General features: G+C 34.5%; 1 protein-coding gene across 4 annotated transcripts in view; it reads left to right on the forward strand.

Moving 5' to 3' along the window:
• LOC141539547 (galectin-8-like) overlaps positions 1–14,735 on the forward strand; it is a 28,313-nt gene extending 13,578 nt beyond the window's left edge. For 2 of the 4 annotated variants that reach the window (XM_074262474.1, XM_074262475.1), the window contains 7 exons: positions 2,353–2,441; positions 4,923–5,133; positions 6,878–6,997; positions 9,314–9,340; positions 10,177–10,265; positions 12,575–12,743; positions 14,062–14,735. In XM_074262474.1, coding sequence (XP_074118575.1) covers positions 2,353–2,441; positions 4,923–5,133; positions 6,878–6,997; positions 9,314–9,340; positions 10,177–10,265; positions 12,575–12,743; positions 14,062–14,211 — 855 coding nt within the window. In that variant the 3' untranslated portion in view covers positions 14,212–14,735. Of the gene's footprint in view, positions 1–2,352; positions 2,442–4,922; positions 5,134–6,877; positions 7,002–9,313; positions 9,341–10,159; positions 10,266–12,574; positions 12,744–14,061 lie in introns of all 4 variants that reach the window. The other 2 variants (XM_074262476.1, XM_074262477.1) reach the window with 2 other exon arrangements.
• Positions 14,736–14,999: the final 264 nt, after the last annotated feature.

The raw sequence follows: 14,999 nt of genomic DNA on the forward strand, positions 1-14,999 counted from the left end.
TCAGTGTAGAAGTCAATGGAAAATGATATTTGACAAAAAGAATTCTTTTCCACTGCTATTCCCAAGATAATATTTCTATTTTTTAACCAAGACTATCTTTCAAGGTCTCTCTAGACAACATATGGATTAGATAGAAGGTCTATATAGATCTTTTGCTTCTTTCTTTACCGTTTAGCCTTTGGGAGATTTCTCTGTTTCACAGTATAATGAGAGAGCTGGGCAATTTGAAATGAATGGCTAAAATAAAATCCTTGAATCTGATTTATTATTAAATAAGTAGAACACTGAATGTCCATGATCCCACTCACCATGTGTGTTTTGGAGTTGTCGGTCCTTCTAAAATCTGAAAGACAAAGCAAGGCTATAAATAAGTCAGATAATGTATTAAGGTGATTTATGATATAGACTTAGAAAAGTTTTGGATCTTTTCTCATAAACATATTGTTTCATATGTTATAAACAACTCAGGCAGCATATAATGAATACTTATACTGTGCTTAGCTAGGTGCTGCAGTGGGTAAAATAATTTTTCTCTTTTAATTTTTCTGCTGTTTCAAAGTTTTACTCTTGTAACCCTTGTAGTAGAGGGATAATGCAAATTGTAGTCATCATGAAATCATAGAAAACAAAAGGTAAATTGTGTATCTGGCTTTTCTTTCCTTATTCATTATACATTTTTTCTATAGGTAGCATCTTAAGAGAATTCCCAGAAGTACAATGGGAATGAATTAGATTCATTTTTTCTCTCTATTCATAGTTAGTGAAAAGGGTACAAAAGACAGTAATAAATTTGTTGCTTTACATCTCAGCCTTGGCAAACATCCTTTATTTCTATAGTTCACTAAATAACTGCAAAATATACTACACAAGGATGGGCCTTTGAGAAAGCTAAAATAGCACAAAAAACCTCTGAAGATAAACAACCTAACCTGTAAGTCACAATTAAAAAAATTTTTTTCTGAGTCTTATTGTTTCCAAACATATCTTCTTCCACTATAACACAACCAGATTCTCATTTTATTTTACTTTTGTTTCCAAAAATACACATTTTAATTTTGCTTCCCAATCTTATTTTTTAAAGTCCTTTTGTTGGATGCTGCTGTCCCTTTCAGCTATTGAGCATTTCTTTTGTTTAACATTTATTTATTAAGCTCCTACTGTTATAAAGCATTGTGCTAGATTCTGAGAAAGATTAAAAACAAATTGGCACTCCTTTTATGGACCTCTTTAATGGGAGATACACGCAAGAAAAATATATTACAAAGATAAGGAATGATGGAACAAAAATGTTGAAATAAAGTTTGAGGAGTAGGAGAAAGGTGAAAGAATGAAAAAACTTTACAGTGAGGAAGTAATCCCTATAATCAGCGTTGGGATATGATGCTGAACATTGGAGAATCTTGGTTCAAACCTCTCCCTCAAATTTTTCTGCTTCCTGTGAGAGTGGGCAGGGGCTGGTTACATAGCTGAAATCAGTTTTGAAAGAAAAGAAGTATTCTTAAAGATAAAGAAAGATGGGGAGGCAGCTAGTTAGTTGGCTAAGTTTAGCACTTTGAGAAGCCAGAACTATTTAGAAAAATTTGGCTACCAGTATTCAGTAGTAGAAGAATAGTCTTTAGAAGTGACATAGACCTTAAATATCACCTGCATTTAGTTTAGTTTTTCACTCAACATCCAAGTTTTTTGCTGATATTGATATCATATAGCTTCTGGGGAGCAGCCCTCTGACTTTAGGGGGCTTCTGTTTTAACAATCTGTCAGTGATTTTTAAATATTCTGGATTTGGAATCTGGGATCCTGACGCCTTCTGATGTAAGAATGCTATTGTTCTGTCAATGATGATAAAAGTCCTCTGGCCCAGGAATATAATAATATTTCTTCCTTTTAGCCTTTAGGGAAGATGTATTAGTGATTCTGAGACTATAGTTCCAACTATCAAGTCTGTCCATGATTTCAAGTGTTCTGGCCTTAGAGCAATCCTACAGACATTACTGTCTATTAGTCAGTGATAACCAAATTCTTGAGACTACTGCTTGGTTCTACCTCTAGGCCATAAAATCAGCCTATCAATGACAAAAAGAACTGGATAAAGGTGTCTCCTTTCTCCAGATGCCTGGCTAAACTTTTGGACTTTACCCCGCTTCCATTGGTGTTAAGATAATAAACTTTGATCCTTAACTTGGATATGGGTTCAAGCTTGCAGATTCTTTTGAGACACCTCATGACACTGGTCTGCGACTCCCAAACTTTTGGGATCCCTTTCCAACCTCAACAATATTGTTTAAGAAAATGATTTCTTTTCATATTTACATAAATGCATAAGTAAGAGAAAACGGTTTCCTTCTTCCTTAGAAGATTCCATATGTTGGTAATCTTTCTGAGAACCTGAGACCTGGGAATTTGTTTATCATCCGTGGTCATGTGCCCATTAATGCAGACAGGTAACACTTTTTCCTGATGTGTATACTTGGTTTGGGTCCTCAGCCTTGCTTTTGTTAAAAGGGAAAAGATAAGAAAGAAATTGAATTTTGTGGGTAGGAGCAAAAGGAAAAATATTAGTAAAGACCTTTATATGTCTTGCTCTTTCTCCTTGTGAAATTAATCTAAGTAACGTCTTACATTTTTATAGCACTTTGTATTGGATTCAGAAAAATAATTCTTCCACACTCGAGGCCTGCCACTTTGTCCAGTGAACCAACCTGCTGTCAACACTTATTGCATAGTTGGATAAAAAACATAGTTGCATTTTTGGAGTTAAATTTTAAAAAGTATTAGGATGTAAGCTCATTCTACATAGATTCATATTCCATGATGATAACCAAACAAATACTTAGCATGGCAGTTAGAATCATATAACAGAGAGTTCTATCTTTCATTAACTGACAAAAAGATAAATTCCCATCCTGAGAATAAGGAATTCAAAATATCCTTGAGAATAAGCAAAGAATAGATCAGGTACTTAACATTTGGCCAGAAAAATCACCCAGGATAGATAACAATTACCTATGAAATTTTCTGGTAAATTGAACATCCTATATACAACTCTACTAACAGAAAACACAGTAGCAAGATAATATGCCTGTTTATCTTGTCCCCTTCTAAGTTTGATCTCCTCTGCTAAGCCTCTATTTTTGAAGCTTTTCATATTGAATAGTATGGAGATTATGTGATGACATATATTGAAGCTATTTTCACTTTTCTGCTGCTGTTTTTGTTGTTAAGTTGATTATATTGTTTGCTGATGATCTCCTTTGTTCCTTTTCTCTTTTTCCACAATTTTACCTTTACTTTTGCACCTCAGATAAAAAATTTGGGGAAATTTAAAGCAATAGCTGAAATGATGTTTTTGGATTGTTTCTCTATCTTATTTATTCTTGCCTGGCACATAGTAGACAATTGAAAAATGCTTGTTGACTTGACTTGATTTGTCTCAATATCAGGAGTGCAAATATGCTATAAAAGGATAAGCAAATATAGGAAGTTTCATTTAGAGCACAATAAATAAGTGGAATTACATATTAGAAAACTTAATCCTGTCCCTTAAAATATGCTTAGAGATTGAGATGGGTTCACAAATATCTGTAATATGACTTCAGAATTAATTCAGTCCATAGAAAATGTCAAACAGGATCAACCAAGAGATTCTCGGAGGAAGAATCACTTCACCCAGGCATATGAGGGAAGGCATTTTAAAGAAGGCCTGTAAGTCAAATAGCATTTATTAAGCACCTACCATGTTCAGAGTATAGGAAGCATCTGATCTGGATTTTGAATGTCAAAATGGGGCAAAAATGAGTCAATTCCAGGATAAGGGACTCAATTACTTATGTACTTCACAACAGCTATTTCTGAATCTTTCCCACAAGGCCAGATTGGGTCATCTGAGCATACTGTGATTTGCAAAGACCAGGAGGTCCTGGGCCATTGCAAATACAGTATTTGCCCAAGAAAAGACTTTCATTGACTGAGACATTCTATGCTATACTAGCTGTAGATTACATAGACTGGCCAAAGAGAAGCCTCCTGTCCTCCCTCAACTCCTCCAAAATGACCCTTGATTGCAATATATCCTATACATTTTCCACAGAGTGTTATAAAAGCCAATGTAAATGAATGAAGGTAAAAGATGATAGTATCATCTTGAGAAATTATGATAGTAGTCTAGTTCAGCTGGAGTGAAGAAAATACAAAAAGGAAAATTCAAAAATATAAATTCTATCATAACTTCTTCCATCTGGGATAACTCAGAAACAATTGTATTATCTGAAGTACTGAATAATTTAAGGCAATTCAAATTTGGAGTTCAAATAATTCCCTTGATCTCTCAAATGGAGTTGTCACTTAAAGAAATAGACTAAATATTGCAGCAAATGATAGAGGGCATTTTAAGTGTCAGGTTAATTCAAGAAGCATTTATTAAGTTTCTACTATGAGCCAGGCACTGTGCTAAATGAAAGGCAATAACAATCCATGGCCTCTAGGAGTGTGAGTTAACAATGTAATGAAGGAGAGAACATGTGAACAAAATATATAGAGGATAAACTGAAGGTAATTTCTGAGGAAAGGTACTAGATTTAAAGGCATCTGGAAAGGCTTCTTACAGAATATGGAATTTTAGCTGAAACTTGGAGGAAGCCTGGAGACAGAGACAAGGAGGGATGGAAGCCAGCCAGTGAAGAAGCACAGATTTTTTTTTTAATTGGGAATTTGTTACTAATTATCAGCATGTTAGTGCAAGTTTAACACAAGTAGGGCTCGAGTGTAGACTGCAAAAGTGTTTCTAGGAGAGTGATGGTTTTTTGATTTGTAATGGAAGTGGGTACTATGCAGGGATGGAAGGGATTAAGGAAGGAGGGTTGGGAACTTTCTTCCTTTCTTCCTAAAAGACAAAAGAGTTCTCTCACATGCTCTTCTCCAAATAGATTCCAGGTGGATTTCCAATGTGGCAGCAGCGTGACACCCCGAGCTGATGTGGCTTTCCACTTTAACCCTCGGTTCAAAAAATCAGGCCACATTGTATGCAATACCTTGATAATGGAGAAATGGGGATGGGAAGAAATCACCTATGACATGCCATTTGAAAAAGGAAAAGATTTTCAGATCATGTTTATGGTACTGAAGGACAAGTTCCAGGTCAGTTTATGGAAAGAGAAATTATTTATTTACTCCTTAATAGAGGATCTTCAGAGCATCCTGGCTGTAAAGTTGGAAACAGCCTTAAAAGGAGTCTGGTCCAATGTCCTCATTCTCCAGAAAAGAAAAAAAGAGACTGTGAGAGGTACAATTGCCCTCAGTGGCACCTGTAATGTCAGAGCCCTGATTTGAACTCAGATTTTTTGACACCAAGTCCAATGATTTTTTTTTTTTACTTAAATTAATAGATCGATATTCAGTAGAATGTTGTGTTAGTAAGGTTGACAGACTTCCTCCTAATAAATGTGAATTAGCTTCCTGTTGCAGAGCCAGAGGTGGTAGTCTTACTCCTTGCCAACTAACAATTACCTATTACTTCATTAATCCAGAGAGCCACTACATAGCTCAGTACACTCCATTACTGCTTTTAGGTTTATTTTTTCCTTTCCTGGAACCTAAATCTATATCTTTTTAAGTTCTCTCCCTAGCTTGCAGTTCTGCCATCTAAGGCCAAACAGAACAGCTGGATTTTGGTTTCACAGGAAGACCCTTCAGGTAGATCAATCCCCTTTGGAGATACAGCTGCTATCTCTTCTGTTTGGTCCAGCATAAACATCCCCACTTCCTTCATGTGCTCTAGGCTCCGCTACCTCAGTCTTCTTCCTCTGGATTCATTCCAGTTTGTCCCATATGATGCCTAAAACTGAATACACAATTTCTGATCTGGCCAAGACAGAAAACTGCCCTCATTTGTTTTATTTTACTTATTTATTTTTTGGCAAGGCAGGTCGGGTTAAGTGACTTGTCCAAAGACACACAGCAGTGAATGGTAAGTGTCTGATACTAGATTTGAATCCAGGTCGACCTGACTCCAGAGCTGGTTCTCTACCCACTGTGCCATCTAGATGCCCATCATTTGGGGCATTATGCTTCTGCTAATATAGCCCAAGATTGATATACAAGAGGTAGCATAAAATCTATCATCAAAAAAAGTATATAACTAAAAAAGAAGGTATGTTAGCCATGAAGTGAGGGTGAAAAATAGTGGAGAGCCAGTCCTGGTTGCTGCATTGGTACTAACCACACATGAGATAGACCTTATCTGGTTGTTCCACAGGACAGCAAGCACAAGAATCGCACAGGATGAGTTGTACCCAGCAATGACATCACATGTCTCTAGAGTAACATGATACAGCACTTTCTACTACATAGTAAAAGCTTAATAAATATGAACGAATTGACTGCTGTGTAGACACAGTTTAGAGGAAGTATGATTTTTAGTCATATTTTACTCCAACATATTTTGAGTTCAAAGAAGAAAGAATTGGGAGACAGTGTAGTGCAGTGGAAAGACTATTCAACTTGGAGCATGGGACTTGGTGTGACTAAAGTTGAGTTCATATCCTGACTTTGCCATTTACTACTTTAGGCATGTACCTAACGTCTCAGGACCTCATCTGTAAAATGATGGACTAGGACTAGATGAACTATAAAACCCATTCTAACTCTAGATATAATATGGTAATGAAATAAATTCAAATACTAGAAATTAAAACTATAATGCTATTACCTAGAACTAAGAGATTTTAATTTAATTAAATAAAAATTAAATGGATATAGTGTATTTAGATATACACTATAAATATAGTGTATTTAGATATACACTTTAAATACACTATAGATATAGTGTATTTAGATATATACTTTAGATATAGTGTATTCTAGCTGTTTGCTCTCTTCATAGGTGGCTGTGAATGGAAAACATCTATTGCTCTACGAATATAGAGTTAAGCCAGAGAAAATAGATACCCTGGGAATTTATGGCAAAGTACAGATTGAGTCAATTGAGTTTCACAGTAACAGTGTAAGTAGCTTCGTGCCTTTTTTGAATTACTTTTCTAAAGCTTTCTTTAGAAATGAGAATCTTACAATGCAAGAATTCTTAACTAAGCGTTCATTTGATTAAGTTTTTGGAGTTTTTTATTGTTTGTTTTTTAGGGTACATAGTTAAATAGGTAAGTAGAAAACAAGGATAATTAAATTTCAGATTCACTTGGTAATCCAATGTCCTTTATTTTATGCATTTAAAAACATTATTCTTTTTTTAAAACATATTTATTTGTTTTTAATACTTTTTATTTACCAGATATATGCATGGGTAATTTTACAACATTGACAATTGCCAAACCCCTTGTTCTAATTAAAAACATTATTCTGAGAAGAGATCCATAGTGATCACAGGACTGTCAAGGCGGACTATGACACAATAAGATGAAAAACCCTTCATCTAGTAAGATAGAGATAGTGCTGGTCAGGAAATATGTCTATGAGTATATTGCTCATGACCTGGGAAGCTAATTACATTCATCAGATTCCAAGAAGATCATTTAATAAACCTGACTTTATTTGAATTGTTATAATATATACTATATTGGAGCTGAAATTTTTATATCTTTTGAAGTGAGCTCAGTAATATATACTTAGCCATTCCTAATGCCCTTCCTCTGATTTTTCATACATTATTCTTTCTGAACCTTTTTTGCCTTTATCATAATCTTTTTATTATACTCACTTGTGTATTTGTTAAATACCTCTTTTCCTTCCAAACCCAACTAGATTGGAAACTCTTTTTTTGGGAAGGTACTATATAAATTTTCATCTTTGTATATATAGGAGGTAGTTAATGAATGTTTATTGAACTCAGCCAACTTAGAGCCTAATGCATTTGGCCTTCTGCTTTAACTTCATCACTGTGATACTTGCCATTGATGGAGAAATAAGTAGTTTCTGGAAAAAATACTTTATCCCAAATGTAAGGAATGAATTCCAGAGAGAATGTCATCAGTAGGCCCAAACTCAAAACCTTTTTTTCCCCTTCTCTTTCTCTTTCATTGATAAAGGAAGCATAAGACATTTTTAAATGATTCATTAGAAGTTAAATTAAAATATAAATGGAAATCTTTTGTCCTCTTTTAAGAAAGAGAGGGGAAAAATAACTGTTTAATATCAATTAATGAATTCCATTTTTACTCTAAGCAATGAAATTCTTTAAGCAGAGCAAACTAAGAAAGAATGCTTTGAAATATCACATAATTGAATTCTTAATTTGTTTTACAGTCTTTAGAAGGAAATAAAGCAACTTCTTTGGTAAGAGTGAATATGAATTCAGGAAATATAAGTAGGAAAAACTCACCGTGGTGATCAAGATTGTTTAGGTCACTTTGAAAATAAGAAGCAAGGTGTTTATTTTTCTAATTGTATCTCAAATATATAACCACTAGAGATGAATATGTGAAAATGAAGAGAAACACTTTGTGTTTCTTTCTTTCTTTCTTTCTTTCTTTCTTTTTTTTTTTTTTTGGAATTATCAAGGCGTTAAGTGACTTTCCTAAAATCACACAACTAGTCTTAAGTGCCTGTGTTCTATCCACTATGCCACCAAATATTTCTAGAGTTCCAGATTTAGACAAAGGTTTAGACTAATAAGGAAAGAATCATCTTTCATATGAAAAAAAAATCACTCATTCACAGCTACTAGGAAACATATTATATCACTATCTTAAAGTTAGAACACCAGCTAGATGAAGTTAGTTATTTAATTAACTGTTACAAGAATAATAATAGGTAACTTTTATCTCAGGTCCTTCAGGTTGGATTTGGGTTAGCTGTTTCATAAATGTTATGTCATTTACAACCCATAACATCCCAGAAGAGATTTAATAGACTTAAACATCTGGAGACAGTTTGGGGTGGTTTATGTGCCCAAGATGAAGGTCTTGTTGCTTTCAGCATATTTATACCTCATGAACATAGATATGATTTTGAGCACTCTCTTGGTTAATTAGAAATGGTAATAAAAAAAATTAAGTTATTATGCTATGCCAGGTACAGAAATGTGTAAACTTCACCTCTAATTCTGAGAAAATATTATATAATGATGATATATAAAAGAACAAAAAAAGCCACCCTCTGACATGCTAAATTATCACCTTAAATGACTAGCTTTTTATATTCTGGATGAATTTCTAATATATATTACATGTCAGTTATAGAATTCTGACACAAACCACATGACTTCAGGAATATCAGTTCTTTCTAGTTATGTTATTAGATCAGAGTTTACACAGATTATAAAATATAATCCTTGTTATGCTTATTCACATTGTTTCTTTTGTATCAGGTACAAACATCTGTGGTGTCACAATTTGTAAGTATTTTTTACTTCTAGATGAAAGACAAAATTATAAAATGGATTAGAAATCAGTAATGAAATAGACAAATTAATTTAACTTTTTTTACTCCAGAATGTTTTTCCATGAAGCCCAAAGATGTAATAGATGATGGTAGTAGCAATAGAAGAAAAAAGAGCCATATTCCTGAATGTTTTAGGATGAAATACCAAGTTACAATACTTGTATATCTATCATACATTTATTTACCTCCCTGCCACTGAAATGCTGTTTACCAATCCTTATTCAATGGGATAAAAGCCAAAAATAATACTATATTCTTTACAATGAACCATACAAGACTCTTACTTTAGCTAAAGCTGAGTAAGACCATGTTCTGTTCATGTGTAGCATACACACTTCAAAGCTATCATTACATCAAGTTCTAAAAAATACACCAGGTAATAATTAGCACTGAACAAAATCATGTATATATCCCAATGTACTTCTCATTTCAATGTTTAGCAGAATAATTTTGCTCAGTTGTCTATCCAACTCTTCATGACCCCATTTGGCTTTTTCTGGCAAAGACACTAAAGTGGTTTGCCATTTTCCTTCTCTTTCTCATTTTTCATTGAGGAGGGACAAAGGCAATCAGGTCTGTGATCTGCCCTGGGTCATATGGCTAACAGAATACCGAATCAAGACAATTAGTATAAGCAATACAGTTTGTGTCAATTCTGTGTCATAGAGCTGATAATCTAGGAGCATATCTGGTGCCCCGGAAAAGCAGCATCATCACTTGTTCAATTTGTCCAGGTAATCTACCTTCGCTAGCCCATGCAGATCTACTGAAGATGGTTCTTTTTTTCAGACACTTCCTTATATTGCACAGTTGAACTCTCCAGTGAAGCCTGGGCAAACTGTTGTCATCAAAGGAGAAGTGGAGAAAAAACAAAAGGGGTGGGTAACAATAAGCCTTTAACTCCTAAAATATTATAACTTTTTGCCTTTGTACAGCTCAGATAACAGTTTAAAAGATAGTAGGTCATTGGATTTGTGATCCCATCAATATGTATCTTTCCTCTGTAAGAACCTTCATTCATGTCAACTCATATAGTCATATTTTCTCCACACTGTATAAAGAACAACAAAGGTTTATTAAATCTTATTTGGGGTCTAGAACGCAGAAGAGATGTCAAGGTTGGAGAGAGTTGGGAATCATTTTCATGGAGGATTTAGGTATGAATGAAATTGTACAAAAAAGAAAAAAAAAGGAATAATAACAGAAATTGTTGAAAACCCACATTAAGGAAGCTGTATTTAGCAAGGATAGATAATATCTTCATTTTACATGAAGAGATTGAAGCAAAAAGAAATTAAATAATTTACCCAAGTTTACAAAGCTGGCCAATAGGAAAACCAAGAAATAGAAATTGAATCCTAGTCTAGAGAACATGAAGTGAACCTTGGATAAGAAATCATAGGATTAAATTCTAATTTGATTCAGCTACTAATGAGGCTTTGTGATTTTGGATTAGTCACCTTTCAAGAAGAAGGGGTGACACAGTGAATAGAGCACTGGCACAGGAGGAACTGAGCCCAAATCCAGACATACATATTTTTTTCTTTTCTTTTTTTTAAATTAATTTTATAATTATAACATTTTTTGACAGTACATATGCATAGGTAATTTTTAACAACATTATCCCTTATACTCCCTTCTGTTACGAATTTTTCCCCTCTTTCCCTCCATCCCCTCCTCTAGATGGCAGGCATTCCCATACATATTAAATATGTTATAGTATATGCTAGATACAATATATATGTGCAGAACCAGATTTTGTTGTTGTTGTTGTTGTTGCAAAGGAAGAATTGGATTCGGAAGGTTAAAATAATCTGGGGAGAAAAACAAAAAATGCTCACAGTTTACACTCATTTCCCAGTGTTCCTTTTCTGGGTGTAGCTGATTCTGTCCATCATTGATCAATTGGAATTGGATTAGCTCTTCTCTATGTTGAAGATTTCCACTTCCATCAGAATACATCCTCATACAGTATTGTTGTTGAAGTGTATAATGATCTCCTGGTTCTGCTCATTTCACTCAGCATCAGTTGATGTAAGTCTCTCCAAGCCTCTCTGTATTCATCCTGCTGGTCATTTCTTACAGAGCAATAATATTCCATAACCTTCATATACCATAATTTACCCAACCATTCTCCAATTGATGGACATCCGTTCATTTTCCAGGTTCTAGCCATTACAAGAAGGGCTGCCACGAACATTTTGGCACATACAGGTCCCTTTCCGCTCTTTAGTATTTCTTTGGGATATAATCCCAATAACAGCAATGCTGGTTCAAAGGGTATGCACATTTTGATAACTTTTTGGGCATAATTCCAGATTGCCCTCCAGAATGGTTGGATTCTTTCACAACTCCACCAACAATGCATCAGTGTCCCAGTTTTCCCACATCCCCTCCAACATTCATCATTATTTGTTCCTGTCATCTTAGCCAATCTGACAGGTGTGTAGTGGTATCTCAGAGTTCAGACATACATATTTACTAGCTTTGTGACTCTGGGCAAGTCATTTAACCCCAATTGCTTCCCCTCAACCTTGCCCCCTCAAAAAAAAATTAATAGGAGACCATAGTCCAAATTTGAAAAGCAGAGGTCTTGAACTAGGGTGGTTGAAGAGGAAATGAAGAGGAGAGTCTGGATTTGAGAGAAATTTCCACACTAAAACTTACATAGGATTTAGCGATTGACTGGCTATAGAGATGTGGGGAAGAAAGAAGAAGTCATGAGCCCAAGGAACTGGGAGGATGCAGATGCCACCAAGAGGAATTGAGAGGTTAGAAAGAGAAGCAGGTTTTAGAAGAAGGAGCTTGGTTTGGAATTCAATTAATTTACGGCTTCTATGGAACACAATGCTAAGACCTAGTTTCATCCTACACCAAAGTTTCTTGCCTCAATACCACTTTGTTAAAACATCTAGTATAGAATGTGGAAATGTTTTACATGGTTTCATGTGTAGAATGGGGTACTGTATGTCTTGCCTTTGCAGTGGTGGGGGAGGAGATGGGAAGGGAAGGAGAGAATTTGGAATTAAAAATAATTTAAAAAAAAATTTTAAAGGATCTGTCATATACTTCTACCTTTTACCATTTGTTAATTTGGACTTCTCTCTCTCTATCTCTCTCTCTCTCTCTCTCTCTCTCTCTCTCTCTCTCTCTCTCTCTCTCTCTCTCTCTCTCTCTCTCTTTTTAGAAGCTTTTTAATTGACTTCATTGCAGACAGTACAAAAGATATAGCTTTGCGTTTGAACCCCCAGCTAAAAGCTAAAGTATTTGTAAGAAATTCTTTTCTCTGTGAGAGCTGGGGAGAAGAAGAAAGAAGTATTACACACTTTCCATTCAGCCCAGGAATGTATTTTGAGGTAAGAGAGTCATGTGAATAGAATGGGAGATAAAGAAACTCTTTATAACAAGCTTCATTTAAACTGAAGGTTTGAGGACTCTAGTAGAGGTAGGGGGACATCTGTTTTCTATGCTCTTACTATATACAAAATTAACCAGTTGGCTGACCCATTAGAATTCATTCAACTACAACCAAATTTATGTCCTTAAAAGTGATTGTCACTTAATACCTAGGCAGCACTATACTAGTGAATGGTGATTTTAAATGCATAAGTGATATCAAGAATTGGAAAACAGAAAGATACAAAAGTTGTTATTAGTATGTATTATTAGTCAACATATGAGATTATCTTAAAGGACTTTCATAGCCCCTTCTCTTAAGATGTTTACAATTAAAAATAAATTGAATAGGATTTTATAATCAAAAATGAATTGAATAGGATATATCTATGAACTACATGCAGCCATGAGCTTACAAAATTTAGCACTAATGTATGCTCTGAAGTTTAATTCAACTGTGCAATAGAATAAGGAAATAAAAGAATCTGGGTTTATCATGGATGTTATCCTGGAAAACAGATTTTAATCTAGGTTCAAATGAGAAATGTGCAACGATGAAGGCCAAAGGATAGGTTGTTTTAGATGTAAGAGGACTTAGAGCAAATGATAAGAGATGGGAAGAAAAACATTTTTGAGATAACATTTTTGTCTGTTTAGATAGAAGAGAGTAAGAATGGGTGAATTAAGATCATAGGAATAGGTAGAGTGAAGTCATGTTGGCGAGTGCCATAGAAAGGAGCTGATAGTTGATGCAGTTGTTGGATTAGCTTGTTCAGCTTGTTTGGCAAAAGGCTAGATAGAGTTAGGGAATGGCACAAGAAAGTTATGGCACACAGCATGAGTTCACCAAAGTCTACTTGAAGTGTTTTTATTGACTCCTAGCAATCTAGAGTGATATAAATAAATACAGGGTTGCTTATCAATGCTAAGGTCACATAATAGCATAATTACAACTAGAGCTCAAACCTCTTGACTCCCCATCCTTTTTTGTGATAAACTCTGTGTACTCTGAAATAGGAGAAGCAGAATGATACCCAGGTGGTAAGAGATGAAGGTATCAAGAGTACCTACAGTGAATATTCTTAGCATAGGGCATAAGGTTGAATGCCATTCCGTTCCTGCTGGAAATATAAGCCAATAATTTCCTATAGCCTTGGCAGGGGTCCATCCAGCTGAATCAGAATGCTGCTAATCTTGGCTCTACTTAAGTAATTATTGTTATTATTCTTTAAAAAGAAGCATCTACATTTCCTCTTCTTTATCTTTTATGTGTTTCAGATGATCATTTACTGCTCTACCAGTGAATACAAAGTTGCCATAAATGGAGTCCATGCTTTTATATACAAACATAGATTTAAGGAACTTGACAGAATTGACACACTGAAGGTCGATGGAGATATTAATTTATTAGATATAAGAAGCTGGTAGTTGGAGCCCCAAGAGCAAAATCATAACATGACTTACATAGTAGGTGCCTTTTAACACTATCAATGTGAAATTCCTCTCTTTTGTTCACTTTCCTTATTTTGTCAAGTTATCTTTCATAATATAAAAATTGAAAAAGATATTTATATCCCTAAAACACAGCTTAGATTGGAAAAGGAAGAAGAAATCTGTGGCACAGAGGATATTATGGTGTTTTTTGATTCACTCCCCACCAGAGGTTCCTCTTTTCCCTCTTTCTTTTTTCCTATTTGTTCACCTAGTCCTCCCCCTTTTTCCCTTTTCCTTGGTCATTGTTTAACTGCTGGGGCAATCAGCATTAAGAAGGATTGCTAAATTATCTTCTAAAATAATCTAAAACCAGTTTAAACTGAACTATATTTCTAGGATCTGGCTTAAAAGTTGCTAATAATGTGATGGCTTTAATTTTGGCTTTTTATGATGCATTTTTATATACTTAATAGCTAACTATTCCAAATAAAAAAAAGAAAGAAAGAAAAAGGAAAAAACCATGACTTGTAGTTAATTCCTTTGTTATAAAACCCATTTAGATTGTACCATAGCCTTAAACAACGCATCCATTACATAGACAAGTAAGAATAATAAATCTCCTGAAAGGTTAATTTATTTGAATTCTCATTGCATATATTCATGAGGTTAGAACTGATGACTATTTTTCACATAATTATAATTCAAATATATGTGACCATATTAAGGGATTCAGTATTGAGACTAATCAGGACCTAGCTGTAATACTTTAGCTATTAAGTACA

This window comes from Sminthopsis crassicaudata, chromosome 4, assembly GCF_048593235.1.
Source record: "Sminthopsis crassicaudata isolate SCR6 chromosome 4, ASM4859323v1, whole genome shotgun sequence".
Classification (NCBI taxonomy): domain Eukaryota; kingdom Metazoa; phylum Chordata; class Mammalia; order Dasyuromorphia; family Dasyuridae; genus Sminthopsis; species Sminthopsis crassicaudata.